The sequence below is a fragment of the Gordionus sp. m RMFG-2023 genome, chromosome 3, assembly GCF_954871325.1.
Source record: "Gordionus sp. m RMFG-2023 chromosome 3, tfGorSpeb1-WG-v2, whole genome shotgun sequence".
Lineage (NCBI taxonomy): Eukaryota > Metazoa > Nematomorpha > Gordioida > Chordodea > Parachordodidae > Gordionus > Gordionus sp. m RMFG-2023.
Window position 1 is genome coordinate 53,621,292 of NC_088777.1, and position 23,421 is coordinate 53,644,712.

The 23,421-nt window shown below is 35.1% G+C and overlaps 1 protein-coding gene across 1 annotated transcript in view; it reads right to left on the reverse strand.

Moving 5' to 3' along the window:
- The window catches only part of LOC135927108 (twitchin-like), an 81,852-nt gene that overhangs the window by 23,301 nt on the left and 35,130 nt on the right, over positions 1-23,421 (reverse strand). Inside the window, 69 exon segments of the mRNA XM_065463046.1 lie at positions 99-256; positions 442-584; positions 662-821; positions 890-1,087; positions 1,160-1,264; positions 1,313-1,498; positions 1,554-1,661; positions 1,721-2,008; positions 2,087-2,216; positions 2,774-2,946; positions 3,013-3,209; positions 3,257-3,524; positions 3,575-3,991; positions 4,046-4,160; positions 4,207-4,391; positions 4,459-4,734; positions 4,788-5,465; positions 5,548-5,704; positions 5,755-5,879; positions 5,935-6,249; positions 6,353-6,482; positions 6,543-6,715; positions 6,771-6,967; positions 7,035-7,140; positions 7,202-7,486; positions 8,549-8,726; positions 9,119-9,243; positions 9,309-9,423; positions 9,478-9,662; positions 9,711-9,867; positions 9,929-10,053; positions 10,117-10,419; positions 10,551-10,665; positions 10,739-10,923; positions 10,999-11,277; positions 11,446-11,587; positions 11,656-11,816; positions 11,906-12,089; positions 12,167-12,282; positions 12,653-12,827; positions 13,063-13,166; positions 13,269-13,410; positions 13,500-13,660; positions 14,034-14,162; positions 14,273-14,446; positions 14,593-14,729; positions 14,845-14,989; positions 15,090-15,231; positions 15,329-15,486; positions 15,967-16,081; positions 16,129-16,319; positions 16,381-16,725; positions 16,782-17,084; positions 17,144-17,308; positions 17,362-17,496; positions 17,576-17,872; positions 17,949-18,068; positions 18,128-18,310; positions 18,360-18,524; positions 18,573-18,710; positions 18,769-18,960; positions 19,027-19,113; positions 19,170-19,303; positions 19,374-19,512; positions 19,722-19,878; positions 20,004-20,116; positions 20,275-20,416; positions 21,077-21,216; positions 23,063-23,223. Coding sequence (XP_065319118.1) covers positions 99-256; positions 442-584; positions 662-821; positions 890-1,087; positions 1,160-1,264; positions 1,313-1,498; positions 1,554-1,661; positions 1,721-2,008; positions 2,087-2,216; positions 2,774-2,946; positions 3,013-3,209; positions 3,257-3,524; positions 3,575-3,991; positions 4,046-4,160; positions 4,207-4,391; positions 4,459-4,734; positions 4,788-5,465; positions 5,548-5,704; positions 5,755-5,879; positions 5,935-6,249; positions 6,353-6,482; positions 6,543-6,715; positions 6,771-6,967; positions 7,035-7,140; positions 7,202-7,486; positions 8,549-8,726; positions 9,119-9,243; positions 9,309-9,423; positions 9,478-9,662; positions 9,711-9,867; positions 9,929-10,053; positions 10,117-10,419; positions 10,551-10,665; positions 10,739-10,923; positions 10,999-11,277; positions 11,446-11,587; positions 11,656-11,816; positions 11,906-12,089; positions 12,167-12,282; positions 12,653-12,827; positions 13,063-13,166; positions 13,269-13,410; positions 13,500-13,660; positions 14,034-14,162; positions 14,273-14,446; positions 14,593-14,729; positions 14,845-14,989; positions 15,090-15,231; positions 15,329-15,486; positions 15,967-16,081; positions 16,129-16,319; positions 16,381-16,725; positions 16,782-17,084; positions 17,144-17,308; positions 17,362-17,496; positions 17,576-17,872; positions 17,949-18,068; positions 18,128-18,310; positions 18,360-18,524; positions 18,573-18,710; positions 18,769-18,960; positions 19,027-19,113; positions 19,170-19,303; positions 19,374-19,512; positions 19,722-19,878; positions 20,004-20,116; positions 20,275-20,416; positions 21,077-21,216; positions 23,063-23,223 — 12,532 coding nt within the window.

Below are 23,421 nucleotides of genomic sequence, written 5' to 3' on the forward strand. Positions count from 1 at the left end.
TATTTATCCATGATCTAAATGACAACTAGCGCATTTAAATATTCATATTCATATTCTATTTTTTTATGTTTTAAATTGGCAAAAATGAGTTTAATAACATTTATATTGATCCGTGAATCGTCGTTGATTGTTTTGTCACCATTTTGCCACGTGGCAGCGGGTTTAGGAAAGCCCGTGAAAGGAACCACTATTTTAAACGTGTCTCCTTCTTTGACGACAATATCTTTCAATTTTCCGCACGTGATTTGAGGTTTATCTATCAATCATTCGTAATTTCGAAGTAAACGTATTATATTATTCCAACATTCTGGGCTTTCTAAAAAGCCTAATCCAGCTTTTTTTTCTTAACTGACCATTTCTTCCTAAGTTAACTTTACTTCGCGTTTCGTGACTCATTTGAATTTTCTAAAAAAAAGATCGATTAAAATAAAATCACATTACTTGGTTGATCTTGAGCTATGATGCCAGGAGTGAGTCTGCTCGGTTCGCCTATTCCCGCATCATTTTCGGCACTAACCCTAAATTCATACTCTTCTCCAGGAGTCAAACCTTCTACGTTGAATGTGAGAGATTCTATCGGATGTCTAAGAATAAATAAATATTCGTTTCAGAAAAATTGAGTGGCAATTAGGAGGAATGGATTAAATAAACTGTATTTTACCTATTCGCTGGTAGCCAATTATCGTTTCCTTTAGATTTATATTCTACGTGATATCCCTTGATTTTGCTACCGCCATCTCTTCGGGGCTTATCCCAACTCAGTTGAACGCTATTTCTCGTTATATTCTCTATCCTTGGAATATTCGGAGCATCGGGCGTTACTTTAATATTAAAGTAAACATATGTTTTACAATATAGTTTAAGATTGAAATATTTTGGTAATCATTACCTATACGTTCACGCGTTATTACGGTTTCCGTTGGGCGTGAGGGCTTTCCAGCCCCTCCCTCGTTAACAGCTTTAACCCTAAATTCGTATTCCGTGTCTTCGTCCAAGCCCTTAGCGATGTAATTTGTGCTCGGGAGAGGTTCGGTGTTACAAGGCACCCAGTCCTTTTGTCTCTTTTGACGCTTTTCAATTAGGTAACCTGAGAGAGAAAAAATTAAATAAATAATATAATCATCGTCGTAAATATTCTAGAAGTGTGTTCAGCGCGAACCTTGTATGGGATTTCCTCCATCCAATTTAGGCTTTTCCCACGACAAAGATACGTGAGACGGTCCGTAGTCAACAACATCCGGTTGGGAAGGTGCCTCCGGTTTTTCTATAATTATACAAGTTATATTCGTTTCGAAGAAGATTCTTAAATTACCGAAAGAATTTTTGGCGGTGACTGATGATCCCTCCAACGGTTCGCTAGTACCATATATATTTTCGGCCTTAACTCTGAATTTATAAGATACGCCTTCTTCCAAATCATCTACCTTAAATTTGGTTCCGCTTACAATGCCAGGAACCTTCTTCCATTGTCCATCTTCTAGTTTTTCGACCACGTAACCTATCAAATCAATATTCAATTTATATATATAAATAATATTTTTTTTATTAATAACCAGTTATTTCAGAGCCATCCAATTCTTCTGGAGGATTCCAGGATAATACTATTGATTTAGCGCTAACATCTTCATATTTAAGGGGACCAACTGGTTCATTGGGAGGACCTTTATCATGAAACGTCGAATCATATAAATATTCATTTTTAAAGAGTTTATAATTTTACCTAAAATGACGACTTTTAGATCGGCTGTATCGGATCCTACTGGATTCGATATTTTGATTGTATATTTACCGGCATCAGATTTCTGAGCGGCTGGTATCTTTAAAGTGATAGTATCGTTAGTAGATTCTAACTCTAGCTTGGGGCCGGATGACAATAAACGGTCGTTTTTCTCCCATTGAACCGTAGGTGTAGGAGAACCAGACATCGGGATGCTTATATTCAGAGGATTTCCTTCGCGAATCCTGATTTCTCGCCCATATATGTGGTCCAAATGTAGTTTTGGATATTCTAAAAAAGCGTATAAAATTTTTTTTATTTGATTATTAGTTAAATGTCGAGTAGACGCTATCATTAAGTATATAAAACCTATTTCCGGTTTGGCGGCAATTTTAGCGGATGTTTGGCTCGGATCGCTCGCGCCTTCTTTATTAACGGCTTTTACTCTGTACTCATATACGTGTTCTTCGGCTACCCCTTCATCGTCATAATTTTGATCCTATATCAAGAAGAAAAAAAAAACAAATTACAACAGCAATAAAATATACATAAACTCTACAACAAATTTATATCTATTTCATAGTACTAGATATAGCAGTATGGGGGAACTTACTTCTACAAAGAAAATTAACACAACATTTAGCCAATTTTGAAAAAAAATTTTGTTATTATTTTCCAATCTTTTAAAATATAAATATTTTGTATCGCGTTTTTATATATTTTTTGATGCAAAATATTGAAATAAATTAGCACAATTATTCTTTTTGATTCGCAAAAATGCAACTTAGAAATTTTTTTTACAGTTATTTCGTTGCATCCGTGGTGGGTGTTGTTAAATGGTTCTCTTCAGCCGATTCTTAAAAAACGGCTAAACCCCAGTAATTATATATTAAGATTAAGTAATATAAAATATAGGTCTTGATTTTGACATTGGGAGATCAAAAAAAATCTAGTGGTGGAATGAGGCTGTAAAGACTGCCATAAAAGACAAGAAAGCACTGCGCATACATTTTTCCTCATATTAAGAAATTTTTAAAATGTATTTTTTTAAAATACTTTTATAGGGGATTTGTTAAGCTTAACCCAGCGTCCACTTTTAATATCTCTTCTTTCGACAAGGTAGCCAAGTATAGGAGAACCTCCATCATCGTGTGGTTTATCCCATCTTATAGATATTTTATCTCTATCTTGTGTTACGGCTTCAGGTTTTCCTGGAGGATCAGGAACATCTGTATTATATAAAATGCAACATAAAATATTTATAAAAGAGTTTTTAAAAAAGAAAAATAAATTACCATATGGGTTTTTGGCAACGATGCTACCAGTGGTAAGCAAAGGCTCGGATATTCCGTTAACATTTTCAGCCATGACTCTAAATTCGTATTTTTTGCCTTCAGCTAATCTAGGAACCGTGAATGTATTTCCGGTAACATTGTGAGAAACAGGCGACCATGTTCCCTTTTCCAGATCTTTTTTCTCAACGATATAATTTCTATATACGAATAATGATTTATAATTGGATCGAAAAAAAAAACTAACGTTATTGGCATCCCTCCATCATCCTTAGGGGGCTTCCATGTCAATTTGCAACTTTCTTTAGTAATATCGGAAACTTTCAAAGGTCCTTCCGGTAGCGATGGTTTATCCAAAATTTCTAGTCTTATGGTTTTAGAATCAAAACCATGTGGATTGGTTAATTTAAGCGTACAGGGTCCGGAATCCGCCCTCACGGCGTTTCTTATAATTAAATTAATCTCGCTTTTATTGTGCGTGATCGATATTCTATCATTGGGTGATAGATCTTTACCTGTCATAAATGTAGACAATTTAGAAAAACATTATTAAAACGATATTTACTATCGATGGACCAAATAACATCTGGTTCAGGGGCAGCCTGGTAAGTGACCACGAAATCAACATTGTGACCGGCTTTAACTTTAACATCTTTCATGGGACCAATTTTTGGCGGCATAAATCTTGACTTCGCGGTAATTAATCCGGTGGATTCACTCGCTTCCCCCAATCCCGCTGCATTTACGGGTACCACCCTAAATTCATACTCGTTTCCCTCCACTAGATTTGTTACTTTTCCTGTATTTTTACCGCCAGGAATTTCGGAGGCGGGCGTCCAATGAGTAGATAACTTTTCTTTCTTTTCTATAATGTATTTCTGAATCGGAGAGCCGCCATCATCTTCTGGAGGGCTCCATTTAACTTCAGCAAAATTACTTCCCCAATCAACTAATTCGACATCTTCCGGTGCAGAAGATTTCTCTGTAAAATTAATTTTTAAAATGAATAAACGAGAATCGTCAGCTTTTATTATACCATATGGATTTTTGGCTATAATCGATTTTGTCGTTTCTAGGGGAGCAGATTGTCCACTATCATTGATAGCTTTTACTCTAAATTTGTATTCCCGACCTTTAGCTAATTTTGGAACCTAAGTAAATTTAAATTGTGATGAAAGCCATTTTATAAAAAAAAACCTTAAATTTAGTGTCTGTAGTTTCGGCAACAGGTACCCACGATCCTCTATGCATATCCATCTTCTCTACGAGATAACCAGTTATATCCGATCCACCATCATCCTTAGGAGGTTTCCATTTTAGCGTTGCGCTATCTTCCGTCACTCCAGTTACTTCCAATGGCCCCTCGGGAGTTGAAGGTACATCTAGGGTAATATTAATTAATATTATAAATATAGAACAATAAAAAAAAATAAGTTACTCTATAATTACCTAAAACGGTAACTTTGCATGACGCAGATACAGTACCAACATTATTAAGTAAGGTTAAAGCGTATTTCCCCCCATCCGTCTTTTGAGCATTTGGCAATACAATAGTGGTATATGTGTCAGTATATTCTATACTATATTCGGATCCAGGTTCCTTGCCATTAACGGTCCAAATGGCATCAGGGGTAGGCTCCCCACTTATAGGAACTTTTATTACAAGAGTATCCCCGGCATTTACCTTAACATCCTCAAGGTAGGCTTCATCGATGTAGGGCATAACTGTGAATAAAATATTTTGACGATATATACATTAACAATAAAAAACTAAATACCGAATCTAGACTTTGCAATAATTGTTCGTGATGGGTCACTTGGTTGACCGTCCCCTCCTTTATTCACGGCTTTGACTCTGAATTGATAACTATCTCCGTGATTTAAATTATCGACAGTCAATCTAGTGATATCAGGTGGTATAGCAGTGAGTATCTTATTTTGCGGTGACGGAAATACAATGTCGTTGATTGACACCGGGGACCATGGAATACTGGAAATCATGGCAGGATCAACATATGAAACGTCTCGCATTTCGATAACGTATCCAGTTATAGGGGAACCGCCATCTTTTCTGGGTGGTTCCCAAGACATTTCAACTTTGTTTTTATCCCAATCCAAAATCTCGGGAGTTCCGGGCTTATCAGGCGTATCAAACGGATTTTTCGCGACGATCGTATCGCGAGTTGAGAGCGGTTCACTCTCGCCCATTTTATTTACCGCTTTAATCCTGAATTTGTATTCGTGATCTTTAGATAATTTTCCAACATCAAATTCGCATTCATCAGCAGGAGTCGTTCCTACTTCCTCCCAAAATCCATTAGCCAAATCCATTTTTTCGACTATATAATTATTTAAATTGCAACCACCTTCGTCTTTAGGTGGTTTCCAGCTTAGGGTGCAACCCTCGGCAGTCAAATCAGACACTTTTAATGGGCCAGTTGGAGCTGATGGCTTATCTGTTTTAAAAATTTATAATTAAAAATATATTTATTATATAGGTTTTGTTCTTTATATAATAATTAACATATAGACGCATACCTAAAACAATAACATTACAAGTCGCTGTATCTTTCCCTGAATCATTTTTCAAAGTTAAACACCATTTACCAGCATCCCCCCTCTCTGCTTCCCATATGATAATGGTCGTGTCTTTTTCCGTATTTTTAACAGATGTTCTGCCATCTGTTTTTAATTCCTTTATAAAGATTATGTAAACAAACATATGTTTAAAAGGAATTATAAAACTTGATCATCACGTGTCCAGATTACGTCAGGAGTTGGTTCCCCACTTATTGGAATGATAAATTCTATTTTTTGCCCAGCTTTAACTCTTAAATCTTGCAAAGCAAATGGTCCAATTTTAGGAGCAGCTATTAGTTATATAAAATAAAATTAATTAATATGACAAATGTATTCATTACTAACCATATCTATCTTTTGATAGATGTTTAGCGGTTGGTATACTAGCTTCTCCTGGGCCGGCTTTGTTAACGGCCACCACCCGAAATTGATATTCTCCACCTTCGTCCAAATTATTGAGGGTAAAATTAATGGTGGGCTCAGATGTGGCGGGAATTTCTGCCACCTTGGCGAAATCTCCTACTCCCTTTCCTTCCTTGGCTTCAATTACGTAACTTGTTATCGGGGAACCACCATCGCTTAAAGGCGCATCCCAGCATAAATCCACTCTATTCTTATCCCAGTCTGTTATTTTTGGCTGTGATGGTGCTGTAGGTGCAGCTATTTTTATCATAATATATATAATTCTCATTTTCATAATTAATTCAACGATAGAAATGATACTCCAAAGTAGATGTATACATTATATACATATATTTATTACTGAATGGTGGTTTGGCAGTAACGATGGATGATGAAGGGCTGGGTTCACTTGGACCAGCGGCATTTACAGCAACCACGCGATACTCGTAATCACGATTAGGAGTCACTGTGTCGTCATTAAAATTAGTATCCTAATAATAATAAAAAACGTTTGCATAATCCCACAAATAAAATTATAGATATATATATACCTTAATTAATTGAGGATTGACTTTGACCCATCTACCCGTTTTGCAGTCTTTTCTCTCGACATCGTATCCTTTGATTGGCGAGCCTCCATCATTTCTAGGTTTATCCCAAGAGATGGCAATGTTATTAAAATCCTGATCTTCGATTATGGGTTGGGAAGGAGGTTGCGACTTATCTAAGCAATTAAAATAGTAATGAATAATAAGTTGCAATCATATTTTATAGTTTACCGTAGGGATTTTTAGCTTTTATAGACTCGGTACATTCGAGCGGTTTTGACAATCCGTAAATATTTTCGGCCATAACTCGAAATTTGTAATTATGGCCTTCGATTAATTTCGGGACCGTGAATTTTGTTCCATCTACAAAGCTACTAACCGGAACCCAATTACCCGCCTTTTCGTCGAATTTTTCGACCGTGTAGTTACTAAAAAATAATTTTTTTTAAATAATAAATGCGATGTGTCAATTCCGATATCTTTTTTTTTAAGTACTCTATATCCGCTCCTCCATTATCCTCGGGTGGTTTCCAATTCAAAGTTGCGCTATCTTTCGTTACATCGCTGATTTGCAGAGGACCTTTAGGCGGAGAAGGAACATCTGCATTTAAATGAAACAATATATGACTCTCAGTAGAAAGATATTAGGGTGAGTAACGTACCTAACACGATTACGTTTATTGTATGAGTGTCCGTGCCAGTTGGATTACTGAGCGTCAACGTATAGGGACCGGTATCCTCGCGCTTAGCGTTCTCGACATTTAATATCGTATTTTTGGTAGTATTATCGATACTCACTCTTGGATCGGATTTATTTATCGGTATCGATTCCCTAGTCCAAACAACCGTTGGCGCAGACTCCCCGACAAATGGTACATTCAATTTAAAGGTTTGGCCAGCTTTGACCTTTATATCCTGCATAGCGGATCGGTCAATCTTTGGTGCAACTAATTTGACATTATTAGATTATATTTTTGCAATTAAAATGTCGTTAAACGACCGAGATAATTTATCTTATATCAGAGATCGGGCAGGTCAGCATCGAAACCCTCAGCCCAGGTAAGCAAGGGAGTCAAACTCGGGTGGTCATTTTTGTCAAAATACGCGTAATTGACAAAGAAAAGTTATTTGAACAGTTAATTTATAATATAAAATTTTGTTAGGATAATTGAAAGGTTTAAATGTGTAAAAAGGTAATTGAAAGGCAAATCAAATGACGATTATATATAATAATTTATTTGATGGGTATGCAATTTTTAGTAATATAAATAGTGAGATCTAAAATGTAATAATTCAAGATTATGAAGGAAGGAAAAGAGTTTTTATAATTTTTTAACTTTATATTTTTACGTTTCAGTTTTATTTTATGTTGTGTTTTAGAAAATGATTTTGACTAACTATATGTATGTATATTTTTTAATAAAATTAAATTTTTCATCTCCAATTCTTGATCAAGAATGAAAGAAAGAAAGAAAGAAAGAAAGAAAGAAAGAAAGAAAGAAAGAAAGAAAGAAAGAAAGAAAGAAAGAAAGAAAGAAAGAAAGAGAACCGATTTTTCAAAATGCCTAACTCGATACTTTAGGCAGAAATATATTGCTTAAGTCTCGAGATTTTGATAATATGTATCTAAAACCTCTGTTCCTTCTGGAAGCAAAATCTTCAGGCTTGCGTAATATTTTTCTGGATAAAATTTTAGCAGACATCCCAATCATCAAAATATTTAAGGAAGAAATGAGCTATAGATATTTACTAGAGATTATACATCAAAAACTTTATCAGGATCAAGAATAATTTCCATAAAATTGTCCAGACCGAACAGTAAATTGTGAATATTGAAAAAAATCACGGGCAAAACATTTCGCTTAAATCAAGACTTTGTATGTTTAAACTGCCCTACTCCGTTAATACTTTCTAAGATAATTTATCGATCCAGATAAATTAAAAATGCATGCACTTATAATAACCACGTATATTTTATATATACATATCGTATATCAATAATATTTTACGAAATTTGGGCTTAACGATTATAGGAACCGTGGCTTCGCTAGGCTTACTCTCGCCGGCTTTATTCACGGCTTTTACTCTAAACTGGTATTCATGATTTTCCGACAGGTTAGGGACCGTAGCTTGCGTATTATCCCCAGAAATGTCTATAGCAGGAATCCATAAACCCGTTGCATTATCCTATTTGTTGTAGTTGTGTATTTTATATATATATGTATATGTCAATCAAATAATGTTTTAAAATGTAGATTTCGTAAGATTTTATATTTGATTTTATACAAATATCACGTGACAATCTTATATAAGTTATGTGGGTCGTATATCAAAATGTCGATCAATTCAGAATTTTATTTTGTCTCGGGGATTTTTTTTTAAAAAATAAATTATTAGGATTTTTTGGTTTTCCATATGTTTTTCTTTATTAAATGACATTTTGGCCACGTGATTCATTACTTTTATATGATTGTGCTTTTGATAAGAAGAATATTGGAAATAAAAGACATTTTTTGCATTGCGACTGCGCATAATCATTATAAAGGAATGATTTTTAAAAATAAATTGATTTCCAATACTTTTTTTTCGATGATATATTTTTCAATAGGTGCTCCGCCATCTTTAGCCGGAGGATCCCATTTTAGAACGACTCTATCTTTATCGTAATCCACTACCTCGACGTTAGTGGGAGGAGAAGATTCGTCTATATAACAAATTTGAAAAAAATAAAATATATGTAAAATAAAGGAACAATTTCGTCATAATTACCATATGGATTCTTGGCGATAATCTCCTTTTCCGTTATTAAGGGTTTAGATTCACCCTGACTGTTAACTGCTTTTACCCTGAATTTATATTTTTTCCCTTCGATCAATTTGGGAACCTATAAGTAGAGTTTATATAAAATAATCGATTATAAACGAAATAATATTAATACCTTGAAGGACGTATCTTGCGTATCGGCTACGTGTGTCCAATTATCGCGCGAAACGTCGTATTTTTCAATGGCGTAATTTTCTACTGGGCATCCTCCATCATCGGCAGGAGGCTTCCAAGATAACTGAGCACTTTCCTTGGTAATTTTTGAAACGTTTAGAGGGCCCTCGGGCTCAGACGGCTTGTCTTTAATGATCAAAATAAGTTATTCGATTACTCAAAAAAAGATTTTACCTATGACTGTCACGTTACAGGAACCGGAAGTGGTTCCGGAAGTATTCGTGAGAGTTAGGGTAAATCTTCCGCTATCCGATCTTTTCGAATCTCCAATGATTATAAACGTAAAGTTCGGTTTATTCTCTATCGATGTTCTGTCTTTAGGGACCACCACCTAATTTAACACGCGAATCAATTAGGGTTATTTTAATATAAAATAAATTTTAATTATTAACTTTGTCATTTATTTTCCACTCAACATCTGGAGGAGGTTCGCCCTGCATAGGCACCTTAATTTCGATAGGCGTACCAGCTTTCACTTTCAGATCTTGCAAAGCGAGCTTATCCAGTTTGGGGGCGACTAATTTATCGATAATAAATATAATATATTTGTTGTGCGGATAAAAAAAAATATTCCGCTTACGAAATCGCGGTTTGGCGATTATAGCTCTTGAAGGATCGCTGGGTTGACTTGGGCCCGCTTTGTTGACGGCCTTAACGCGAAACGAATATTCTCCGCCTTCGAGTAGATTATCGATAGTGGCTTTAGGTTGATTTGGCGGAACTTCCTTAACTTTGACCCACGTACCACTTAAGGGGTCTTTCTTCTCTATCAGGAAGGCCGTTATTGGCGAACCCCCGTCGTTAAGCGGGGGAGACCATTCTAAATCGACATGGTCCTTATCCCAATCTGTCACCTGCGGTTGCCCGGGCTTATCTGGTTCGTCTTAATTTAAAAATGTTTTTTAAAAAAAATGTTATTATATTCCAGCTGTTTACATTGTTGGACTTCGTTACTTAGATTAGCAAGAAATGAGGACTCGTATAAAATTCTAAGAAATATATTCTAATTTTCACCGAAAGGATTTTTAGCAAGTATGGCCTCTCTAGACGTTAAGGGTTCTGATTGTCCTTGGCGATTAACCGCTTTGACTCTGAACTTGTAGGTATGGTTAGGAGTGAGCGTTTCGACCTGTATACGTGTTCATTATGATAATAAATTTATATAATACTTTATTTTTTGTAAAAAAAATTTATGGTCGAACCGAGAACTCGGTTCCTTTACAATCTCCCGCCAATTCCCATTTCCCGTCTTCCGGATCCATCTTTTCTATCATGTACCGCTGAATGTCGGATCCGCCATTGTCCTCTGGCTCATCCCAAGTTAACGTACAAGAGGATTTCGTTATATCGGATATCTTTAGGGGACCTTCTGGAGTGGAGGGTTTATCTAAGTAAATTTTAATAAATTTAGCATTTAAAAGTAGGCTAATCTTTCCAAATATCATTTATATTTTTTTTATACCTAAAACTATAACATTAATTTCGGCTTGATCTTCCCCGACACTATTTTTTATCGTCAAAACATATTTGCCAGAATCACCCCTTTGCGCGTTTTTCTTCGTTAATTTAGCGATTTCGGTAGTCTTAATATCGGTCCCAACTCCAGGCACTATTACCTGGCCATTCGAAGTCCATTTTGCTTCCGGAGGAGGTTCGCCAGTAACGGGTAAAGCGATTTCTAACGTTTCTCCGGCTTTTATCTTAATATCCTCGATTTTTCTTTTATCGATTTTAGGCGCAACTAAACAAAAAAATTAAAATAAAATAATTTTTCTCTTATAATTTGAACTGCACATTATGTTAGAAGAGGGGGGTTAAGGGGTTAAGTTTGAGTTAAGGGGTAGGGTTAGAGGTTGTCAGGGGGTTAGGGATATCCAATAAAATTTAATCTATAGTTAAATTGTATAACCGAAACGGGGTTTAGCCTTCACAACATCGGACGCATCTGACGGTTCACTAGGTCCCGCGTCGTTGACAGCCTTGATTCTAAACTGATATTCATCGCCTTCCGTTAGATTAGGCACTTTCGCGCTCGTTTCATTCGATGGGACCTTAATAATTTCGAATAAGGTTTTTGTCAAATTTTAAAATTTATATCTTTATTTTAAATTGTCCTAACCTCGAGCGCGGGCTCCCAGAAGGAAGAAAACTTGGGTTTTTTCTCGACAATATAAGATTGGATAGGATTTCCGCCATCATTATCCGGTGGATTCCAACTCAATTCAACAAAGTCCGTATCCCAATTGTCGATTTTCGGTTTCGTGGGCTTGCCAGGTTCGTCTAAAAAAAAATCGTTCGATGATATATATAAGTGTTTTTTTGAATTTTTGTTTTTTTCGCCATTTTATGTTTTTTTGTTTTTTACTTACCATATGGATTTCTAGCTAAAATTTCGGTTTCGTTGGTCAAGGGAGCACTTTCGCCTTCGCTATTTACAGCTTTAACCCTAAATTTATAGATTTTATTGGGGGTCAAATTGGAAACGGTAATCCCTTCGTCCGTCGTTTCATCGGCTAATGTCCATTTTCCGGTGGATTTATCGAATTTCTCAATCTGGGATCCCAATCAAATATTTTAAAAAAAAATTAGATTATAGAAAATAAAAATGTATCATCTTTATATATATATACCCTGTAATTTTCTATATCGCAACCACCGTCATCCTTGGGCTTATTCCACGATAATTTCGCGGACGTCTTGGTGACATCCGATATTCTCAAAGGACCTTCTGGAACAGAAGGAACATCTTAGATATGTTTTTTTTTTTTTTTAAAAAACAAACAATTTTATACCATTATCAACGTGTATATATTGTATATTATGTGTTATTATCGCTGTCGCTAAACGACTCGATTTGAGCCTGTTCTTAAATACGGCTATCTCAATATTTTATCCAGAAATGTATTACGCAAGCCTAAAGATTTTGGTTAGATAATACAAAGGTTAAGACATCTATTAGCAAAATCTTGAGATTTAGACAACATTCTTTCACCTAAAATACTGAGTTTCCGGTTTTTTTAAAAAAAATTGATTCATATCGAGCCATTTTAACAACACTAGTTTAATATGATTTATAAAATTAAAAAAGGAGATATTATAATTATAATTTATCCAACCTAATACTGTAACATGAATCGCGGCTTCATCTTCTCCTGTATCGTTTTTAACTTTTAGAGTATATTCTCCAGTGTCTCCTCTTTGTACACCTTTCTTCTGCAAGTTCGTAGCTGTGTCAGTATCGTTTTGAGTAAAATCGCGTTTATCTATCGGTTTGCCTTTCAAAAACCATGTCTTCGGCAAAAAAAAATATAAGAAAAATGTATTAGCAGATTCATCGTAAAAAAAAAATTCTTAGTGTCTTAACGGGTGTAAGAATGTGCAAAAAAATATATTAGAATTTTAACAGCAATATTTAGAGAATTTTAGTAGTTCTAAGTCCCGCACCTGGGATTAAAATATCCCAAAACGAGTTTACAAACAAAGTCTTTAAGAGATAAAAGGGGGAAACAATTTTATTCTTAGGTACCTTTTCAGGAGGAGGTTCACCCGACACAGGAAGATTTATATCAAGTTTCTGTCCTGCTTTTAGTGTAATGTCCTTCAATTTCGATTTGTCAATTTTTGGCGCCACTATTTAAAATGAAAAAAAAAATTAGAAAATTTATATAGATCTTTTAAAATTTGTAATTTAAATGATAAAATATGGGATTTATTTATTTTCTTTTTATTAACCAAATCTAGCTTTAGCGATTTGTGGATTGGATGCATTGCTAGGTGATCCAGGGCCGGCCAGATTGACAGCCTTAACTCTAAATTCGTAAGTTGTCCCTTCAATCAAGTTAGGAACAGACGCTTCGCATTTATCAGCTGGAACCTAATTTCACGAAAAATAATAATAATAAAATGTAAATGGGTTAAGTGGATTTTGTATCTAGATTTTGTATCTAGATTTTGTCTACAAACCTCCATAGCCTTGGACCAGTTAGGGGATCCTTTCTCCTTTTTTTCGATTACGTACGCCGTAACCGGGGCTCCTCCATCTTTCTTTGGAGGGGTCCATTTTATGTCGATCCTATTTTTATCCCAATCGGTCACTTGTGGATCACCAGGTGGGTCGGCTTCGTCTGTATAAATTAGGAAAAGAAAATTTATAAAAAAAACCAAATATCAGAGACCGACCTGCAGAGGTATACCATTTGTACGACCCGGCCCGGATTTTTTCGATCCGGCCCGGGTTTTTTCGATCCGGCCCGGGTTTTTCGATCCGGCCCGGGTTTTTTATATTTTTAGGCCCGGTCCGGATTTTTTTTAAAAATATATTATATTTATTTATGATTTTTATAGCATAATGGCGATTTCAAATATTTGGTATTCAAATATAAAGACCACGTAATCTTGTAATAGTTAACCATTTAATATATTTAATTAGAATCACCATTATATTAGTAGTGTACAATATATATATAAATAATTGTATGGAGACAAATGTGTATGTACCCCATGGATTCTTAGCTATAATTGGAGTTTCCAGTGTTAAGGGTTCTGATGAACCTTGGGAATTTATGGCTTTCACTCTAAATTTATACTGCTTTTTGGCTACCAAATTTTCAACAACGCAAGCTGTGCCTACAAAAAAAAAAGAAATTCATTTATCGTTAAAGATTACTTTTTTTTTGATGATAAAAAAAAAGGTTATTTAATTATTTATCTATTCGAGTAGATGTATCTGTTAAAACCAGAAATTTCAGCGACAGGTAACCAAGTCCCGGGTCTATCAGTATCCATTTTTTCTACCAAATATTTGTCCACGGGTAAACCGCCGTCATCTTCCGGTTTTTTCCATGATAAACTGCATTTATCCGCAAATATATCGGTAACCTCCAATGGACCGTTGGGTGGGGTAGGTTCGGCTATTCACGATTTACAAAAAATATATAATCATAGTATATATGGTACAATAAATAATATAAATTATACGCCTAATTAAAGCTAAAAAGTAATCATTATAACTTGGTTATATAAAATCGATATAATTATTAAGGGGTTATTATTTTACTTAGAACGGTTATATTTAGAGTGGCCTCATCTTTGCCGGACGGATTTTTAACGGAAAGATGGTAGCTTCCGGTATGCTTCCTGTCAGCTGATTTTATGGCTATTTTGCTCGATTTATCGTCGTTCACGATTTTCAAACTTTGAGGGGAAAAAAATATTTTGATTTTAAAAATAAAGTATTTGAAAAAATAACCAAATTTTTATATACAAAATACATTTTTTTTTGTATCGAAACAAAAAAATAAAACTAAACTTTGAATCCGACTCTAACGGACATTTTTCCAAAGTCCACGTTTTCTCGGGTGGCGGTTGACCGCTAACCGGGATGCTCAGTTCAAATTTCTGCCCCTTTTTCAGTACTATGTCGTGGATCACACTTTTATCTATTTTCGGAGGACCTATTACCACGAAATAAGGGTGGGTTATTAATTAATATGAACCGAATATTTAAAAAAATAATGATAATTCAATATAAAAGATAAAAATCCGTTAGATTACACGGTCTGGATTTAGCTAAAACGGGCAAGGTTGCTTTGCTAGGTTCCCCGGCTCCTGCCTTATTTAGAGCTTTAACTCTAAACTCGTATTCGGTGCCTTCTTTCAATCCCGGAACTTCAGCTTCGTTCCTGCTAGCCGAAACCTATAACATTATAATTTATAAAATTAATTATATATATATATATATATATAAAGGAATAATTTATCGAAATAATATATAATTAAGAGCGAAATATTACTTTAGGGCCCTTTGTCCATGATCCCCCTTTAGGCTTAAACTCCACTTCGTAATTTTCTATAGCCGCACCGCCGTCGCTCTCCGGAGGTTCCCATTTTACGGTGATCGCGTTTTTATCCACGTCCGTTACGACTGGATTATTCGGCGCACTAGGAGGATCTAAATTTTATGAAATTATTAATCATTATTTTCAACAAGTTTTTATTTGGGAATCGAATCAGAGCTAAAACCGGAAGTAAAACCTACTCTAATCAGAAAATTTTTCCAAGAACCGCAAATCGCCTTCTAATAAAAGTTCAATTTATTTATGTAAATTATTCAAAAATTCGTGAGATTCATTTTAGAGATTAGGAAACAAGGATCAAATATAAAAACTGGAAAAAGAATCTTAAATTTTTTTTTCTTTAGGAACCTTATAATTTTCCCAAAATTTTATTTTAACAAAATTCAAGAGTTGTTAAAAGATACTTTTTAAATGGATCTAGATACAGATACATCGTGTAAAATAATATCTAGATACAGATATTTTAACCAAAAATCTATCTAGATACAGATACAGATACCACATTTTTATATCTAGTATCCTTTAACAACTCTGCAAAATTCTAATAATCTATAAATGTAGAAAATTTTTAGTACTCCATGGATCCTTTGCCAATATCGGCTGATCGATTTCTAAGAGATCTGATTCGCCTTCTTTATTGATAGCCTTCACTCTAAATTTGTATTCGCTGCCAGGGTTTAGCCCAGTTACCTATAAAAATCGAATTAAAATTCATATTCTTTTATATATATTCTTACGTTAAATGTTGGTTCTTGCCCAGCTGTTTCTCCCACCTTTTCCCACTTCCGCTTCTTCATATCCATTTTTTCGATCACGTAATTTGTTATGGGCGTACCGCCATCGTCCTCAGGCTTTTCCCAACTCAGCTTACATCTGTCTGAAAATATTTCTTTAGCTTCTAAAGGCCCCTTAGGCTTTGACGGTTTTCCTGAAATTGGTATAGAAGTAAAAAAAATGATTATTAAAATAAAATAGGTTTAAAAATAAACCTATCACGGTTATATTCGCAACAGCTGTGTCGGATCCAGAGTCATTTTTGGCTACTATCGTGTATGTTCCCATATCGGCCCTTTGAGCGTCTTTGATGGTAAAAATGGTCTTATAATCTTCGTTCACAATCGTTAAACTATAAAAATTTAACAATTAATATAGGCGCGTCTTATAATATATATGCGTATATTCATACCGATCTTGAGATTTAATTGGTTTCTCTTTAAAGGTCCATATCTTTTCTGGCGGGGGTTCTCCTTTAATGGGAAGTTCGAAGTGTACGACTTCCCCTACTTTAACTATAATTTCCTTCTCTATGGCGCGTTTATCGATTCTTGGTTTTACTATTTCAATAAATTATGACTTATATATATATAAATATATCTAGAAATAATAATACCGTTTCTGGCTTTGGCTTCCTGAGGTTTAGTAGGTTCGCTAGGAGTTCCTGGTCCGGCCTTGTTTACCGCCCTGACCCTGAACTGATAATTGCCACCTTCTTTCAGTCCATCGATGGTGAAGGCGTTCACGCTCGAAGGAACGGTGCCAACCGGGGCGAAATCTTTATCGTTCTTTTCTTTTTTCTCGATTACGTAATCCGTTATTGGAGCACCGCCATCTTTTTTAGGTGGAGTCCATTTTATGTCCATCCTATTTTTGTCCCAATCGACCACTTCTACATTTCCGGGTTTATCGGGTTCATCTAAAATACAAAATAAAAAAAAATACATAAACTTGGTATACGTTAAATTCACCACTAACCGAAAGGGTCCTTCACCAACACCGGAACAGCTGTTGTTAAAGGCAGAGATTCTCCGTATTTGTTGACAGCTTTCACTCTAAATTTATAGGGAGTCTTATTTTCGAGATCGGATATCTTCAGTTTTTCACTTTTAGTTTCGCCGCATTTCACCCATTGTTGCCCACCTTATGTTTTATGACAAAAAATAAAGTCGTAATGTCACAATAACGAGGATTACCTTTAGTATCTTGTTTTTCGACAACGTAGGTAATGGGATCTCCTCCATCGTCGTCCGGTTTGGTCCACGATAAGGTGACCGAATTTTTGGATATTTCTGACGCATCCAGAGGTCCTTTGGGAACTTGAGGTTTATCTAGAATTTAAAAATAGTTAAAACAACGGTATTAGAGTTATTTTAAAAAAAAATACAGTTTTAAAACAAAAGATATTACCTACGACTAAAACGTTCGCGCTCGCTTTTACAGTGCCAGAGCTATTCGTGCATATCAATAGGTACGGATTCGTATCTCCTCTTTGGGCGGATTTGATAGTCAATTTCGTTCCTTTATCCGTATTTTTAATGGTGACACGATCACCACTTTTGAGTTCCACTTTGTCCTTGTCATCTTTACCCACGTACCAATGGTTTTCAGGCGCAGGCTCACCACTCACTGGAATGTCGTAGTCAATCGTTCCGCCAGCCTTGACAACTAAATCCTTCATCTTGATATCGTCAATTTTTGGCGACACTAAGAATTTTAAATTTGTCAAAATATAAATGACAAAAAAATATTTTCTGGATAACATTAATAAAATGTAATTTACCAAAGCGATCCTTTAATTTTATAGTATTCGAGGCATTGCTAGGTTCAGACGGACCTGCGTCATTAACTGCCGTTATTCTGAATTCCATCTCATCACCTTCTTTCAATTTATCGATGGTAGCTATTTCATAAAATTTTGTTGTAAGTTTTATTATTATATTAGGAGGAAAATTAAAATACTTTCCAATTTGTCGGGTTTCAAATCTTTCATTTTCTTCCAATCTTTCTGATTTTTGTACCTGGATTCAACGACATATCCTGTTATAGGAGCTCCGCCATCGCTGGCGGGAGCTTTCCACTTTAATTTCGCGAAATCCTTTCCCCAGTCTGTCACTTCGAGATCGTTCGGTTTAGAGGGCTCGTCTATAAATATAGAAATGCTAATATAAACAACCTCTAAATTATATTAAACCATATGGTTTCTTGGCAATGATAGGCGTAACAGTTACTAAGGGTTCTGATAGACCAGCAGAATTCATGGCTTTAACGCGAAATTTATATTGGTGCTTCGCCTCCAGACCCTCGACTTTAAATGAGCATGCTTCAGCAATTCCACATTGAACCCACCCGGCTTTTGCTAAATTAAATTGAACTATTAATGATATATGCTAATCGTATAAATTACATTTAACATCTTGTTTTTCGATCACATAATTTTTGATATCAGTTCCTCCTGTATCTTTTGGGGCTTTCCAACTTAAGGTACAGCGGTCTTCGTTGATATCCTTCACTTCTAGTGGACCTTCGGGTGTGCCCGATTTCTCTGATTAATGTTAAATGAAAGAATCAAGTGATATATACAAAAAAAAAATTTCCTATACCTATGATTTGTAGATTTAAAGGAATAGTGTCACTTCCAGCTGTATTTATCATTTCCAGCTGATAAGTCCCCGTATCGTCCCTTCGCGGTTTCTTGAACTTTATCGCGATACCTTGAGGAGTAACTTTAACGTCAACATCGCCTCTTTTCAAGGGTTTCCCGTCCTTCATCAACGTAACTTTCCCGGGAGAACCTAACCCGTATAAGAGTAATATTTTTCATAATTTAATAATTTATAGTGGGCTAGGAAAGAATTTACCGTCATATGGAATCAAAATGTCCAAAGGGGTTTCGACTTTGCCAACTATAGTTTCAGTTGGAGCGATCAATTTTGGCGGTATGTCACCTGTGTAAAATAATGTATAATTAATTTGCAAATGGTTAAATGATTGTGTAGTAAACCTTGCTGCATTTCTAATCTACAAGATGAGGCGATATTTCCGGATTCAACAGTGTATTCCCCGGCATCGTCCAACTCCGCGTCGTTAATGTTCAATTTTAAGGTACCCGTAGATTTGTCCGTTTCGATTTGAAATCTTTAAGAGTTTAATTATTGCAGAATTTATAGTCTTTAAATGTAAAAAGAAAATAAGTCAAAAAAAAAACCTTCCGCCTGGTTTTATTAGTTTTCCGTCTTTAAGCCATTTGACAGGCTCGGTTGGATCCTTAACTTGGCATTCCAGCGTCAATTTTTGCCTAGTCACACCTTTCAAATTCTTTAAAGCCTTCAAGAAGATGTTAGCAGCTTCAAATTGTTCGTTTAAAATTGATAATGTAATTAAAATAAATTTACTATTAAAATAAAGCAAGATCCATTGAAACAAAAAAAATATTCAAAATATGTCTTTCTTTCTTTCTTTCTTTCTTTCTTTCTTTCTTTCTTTCTTTCTTTCTTTCTTTCTTTCTTTCGTTTCTTTAGTTTTATAAATAAATAAGATATATGTGAGGGAAAACGTTCAATCGTAAGATGACAGTCAGTTTCGTCAGCGTTAGTTTGACAGCTGTATTGGTCCTCGTCTGTCAGAGCACATTTTTCGATCAGTAACTTTCTTTTCTTGCCGGCAACCTCCAAAACATATCTCTTGTCATCTTCTTTAATAGCGTTTTTACCCTATTTTAAAATTTTTTTTATAATAGTTAGAGCATGGTTAATTAATAATCAAACAATTAGAATTATTTAGGTAAGCATTATAAATAAATACAAGTTAAGTAACTTAATATAAATGTGTAATAAACCTTAAACCAGATCACGTGAGCATCTTTATCGCTAACTTCGCATTCCATAGCAACCAAATCCTTCTCATTCACTTTTTGAGATTTTAATCCTCGTATAAACTGATATTTCGGTTCTATAACACAACAGTTACAAGTTATATTATGTATATAATAATATTTTTTAAAAAAGATACATTTAAATTTAATGTTTTATGAAAAATTAGGATACCTTTATATAATTTATTCGTTTTAGATAATAAACAAATTATATTAAATTAATAATATAAATTACCTAAAACGTTTAATATGGTAGATGTGTAAGTTTGATCGTTAATTTTGCAAACGTATTCTCCAGCATCCTCTAAACGACAATCCGTGATTTTTAAAGTGCATCTCCCCATCAAATCCTTCGCTATGCCATACTTTGCGTCAATCTGCGATTAGTAATACGTACAAAAGCGTTTTATAATAATTAAATAAAATTTAGAAAAACTCTTTATATACCTCGTGGAGTTAAATAAGATCTCAAAGGGGGTTAAAAATTATTAATCAGATCCTTGAGTATATAGCCTTATTAAATTTATCAGAATATTTTATGACGGACTGGTGTCTGTTTAAATATTATTTTTTCCCCCTTTTTTTTTAGAAAGATACTAATCATAATAAGTTTAAGTTCTGATTTATGATAATACCAAAATAAAAAAAAATAATCTATAGAAATTTGAGATCTGTCGATTTGAAATCTTGAGTTGTCAGAACCCCAACACAGGAGTGTTTACATCCTATTTTCCACGAGAGCACTGAAGGATTAAGATCCAAAAAAAAATTATATTGGTATATACAGATCAAGGATTCCGAAAGCTAGTATGGAATTCAGGAATTTTAAACTTTTAAACAAACTTAATACTAATAGGGTTTTTTTCTGAATGGGCCCTAACCTGCCCCGGTTCAAAAATACGCCGGATTTTTAATTTATAAATTGGGAGAAGGTTAGGCGAAATATGGGAATCAAAAAAAAATGCTGATTTACTAAATGATTTAAAAAAAAAGTGTTATAGATGGGAAAGAAAACTCAAAATAAAATAATATGATACGTCAATAGGCTGTCCTTTAAAGTACCACGTCACGGGAGCTCTTTTATCGTTGACTTGACATTCTAACGTTGGCATCTTACCCATGTCTATTTCAACGTGTTTGGGCAATAATTTCTTGAAGGAGAAAATGGGGTCGGGTTCTAACAGATTGTCCAATAAAATCATTCATTCATTAAATATAATTATATTCAACATCACTATATTGTTCCCTGCAGCGATAGCCGGGGTCCTAAGCCCGGTTGGGAAATGAGGAAGGTTTGGCTGGTAGCCCCTTCTAAGTGACGCTCAGTGCATTCTCCAGCGGAAAGCGAAAAATATTTTTCAGGGCTACCGTCCTGACTCACAACCAAGGCGGTCAAAAAAAGTTAGCTTTGAGAAATTGCGAATAAATTGGGGTGGTTAGTTGGAATGTTGGAGCGTTGGCGGGCAAAAGTATGGAGTTGGCGAACACAGTAGAGAAGAGAAGGTTTGATGTCGGCGTATGCTTGCAAGAGACGAAACGATCGGAAGTCAAGGCTAAGGAGCTGGGAGAAGAGCATAAGTTGTATTGGGACAGTGGCAGAAAGGAATGGAGTGGGTATTATCTTGAATGAAAAGCTAAAAGTGTTAAAGTCAAAGAGGTGCTCGGATCATCGGCCTGCTTCCATCATAAGCGCCTAAGCTCCATAAGAAGAGCTGGAATAGGGTGTGCAAAAGATTCCGAAGGAGGATAAGTTGTTATTGTTATTGGGGGCCGATAACAAAAGATCGGGGTTCGAATGGTGGCGTATGACCTGGCGGTGATCAACACGTTTTTACAAAAAAGGACGGAACACTTGGTAACATATGAAAGTGGGCCTCATCGAAGTCAAGTTAATTTTTTTGCTGACCAGGAGCAGTTATCTATGGAAAGGATAACAAAATTATATCGGGGTAGACAGCATAGATCCGTAGTGTTGCAGTAGGTAAGGATGGTGTTCCAGCAAAAGAGAAGATCGCTTAAGGCCCCCCCCCGAACAAAATTCGATCGGTTAAAGTACGAGAGTTGACGAATCTCTATCCCACATCAGCAAGGATATTGTTAGGGAAAATTGACTGGATAGCGACTGGCAACATTATATGAAACGAGATGGCATAGAAATAAAAAAAAATTAGTGCCAATATTCTCGGAAAAACGAGCGATGAAGAGGGAGATCTGGTGGTAGAATCATGAGGTCGAAAATTGTGTCAGCAAGAAGAAAAGTCTGTATAAAGTATGGTATACTTCTCAAGACCTGAACCACAGAAAAGCTTATGAAGAGTTTTAAAAAATAGCGAAGAAAGCAGTGGGGGTGGCAAAGAACAGGGCATATGACGAGTAGGCTACTAAATTGGACTTGAAGGCGGGGGGGGGGGGATAAAGAATGACAAATTGGAAAAAAATAGGGGTAAAAAATCCTTGAGCATAAGGGTCATACGCAGCGTTAAAGAGGTTCGAAAGGTAGCGACGGCACTTTCAACCTTTCCCAAACGTTGAAAATATAAGGGATAGGGTTAGTTTCAATCCCAAGGTCCGCTAACATGATCAGCTATATTATGACCAACAAAGTAAAGTCTGAAATCCATTCTGTAGCATGGTTGGGTGCAGGCACAGTAGAAAGTGAAATTCTATCGAAGGAGAATAATGAATGCAAACTTACCAAAAGAAATCAAGGTTAAAAAAGTTTGTAGTCCTTTTTTTTTAATTACTAATTAGCCGAGTTGTTAAAAGATACTTTTTAAATGGATCTAGATACAGATACATCGTCTAAAATAATATCTAGATACAGATATTTTAATCAAAAATCTATCTAGATACAGATACAAGACACCATATTTTTATATCTAGTATCTAGATCCTTTAACAACTCTACTAATTAGATAAGATTAGAGTGCGGGAAGAAAGTGAAAGGCCATAATACGAGTAAAATGACGATAATATAATCAATATTCAAATTTTTTTTTTTAAATTGAGAAATTATACCAAACCTGCCACGTATAAGTTCCCCTGAGTTTGACAGGTGCCACAAACGCATATATATTTCCCTTTATCTTCCCTCGTCGGGTTTTTAATTATTAATTGCTGGTATTTCCCGTTCGTTTTAATGCCGTATTTCAAACCCGGAAATATTTCCGTTTTGTCCTTGTACCTTATTTTTCATATTAATTAAAAATAAGGGAAATTTATTTATGATTTATGTACAAAATATTGAAATTCCCCCTCAATTCCCACCTCATGTTTGATTGATATAAGAAGTGGTTGTACATAGTTTGGATATAATAATGTTTACTTTAGTGATCTGTATAGTGTTGTTAAACGGCTCAATTTGAGCCGATTTTTAAAAACG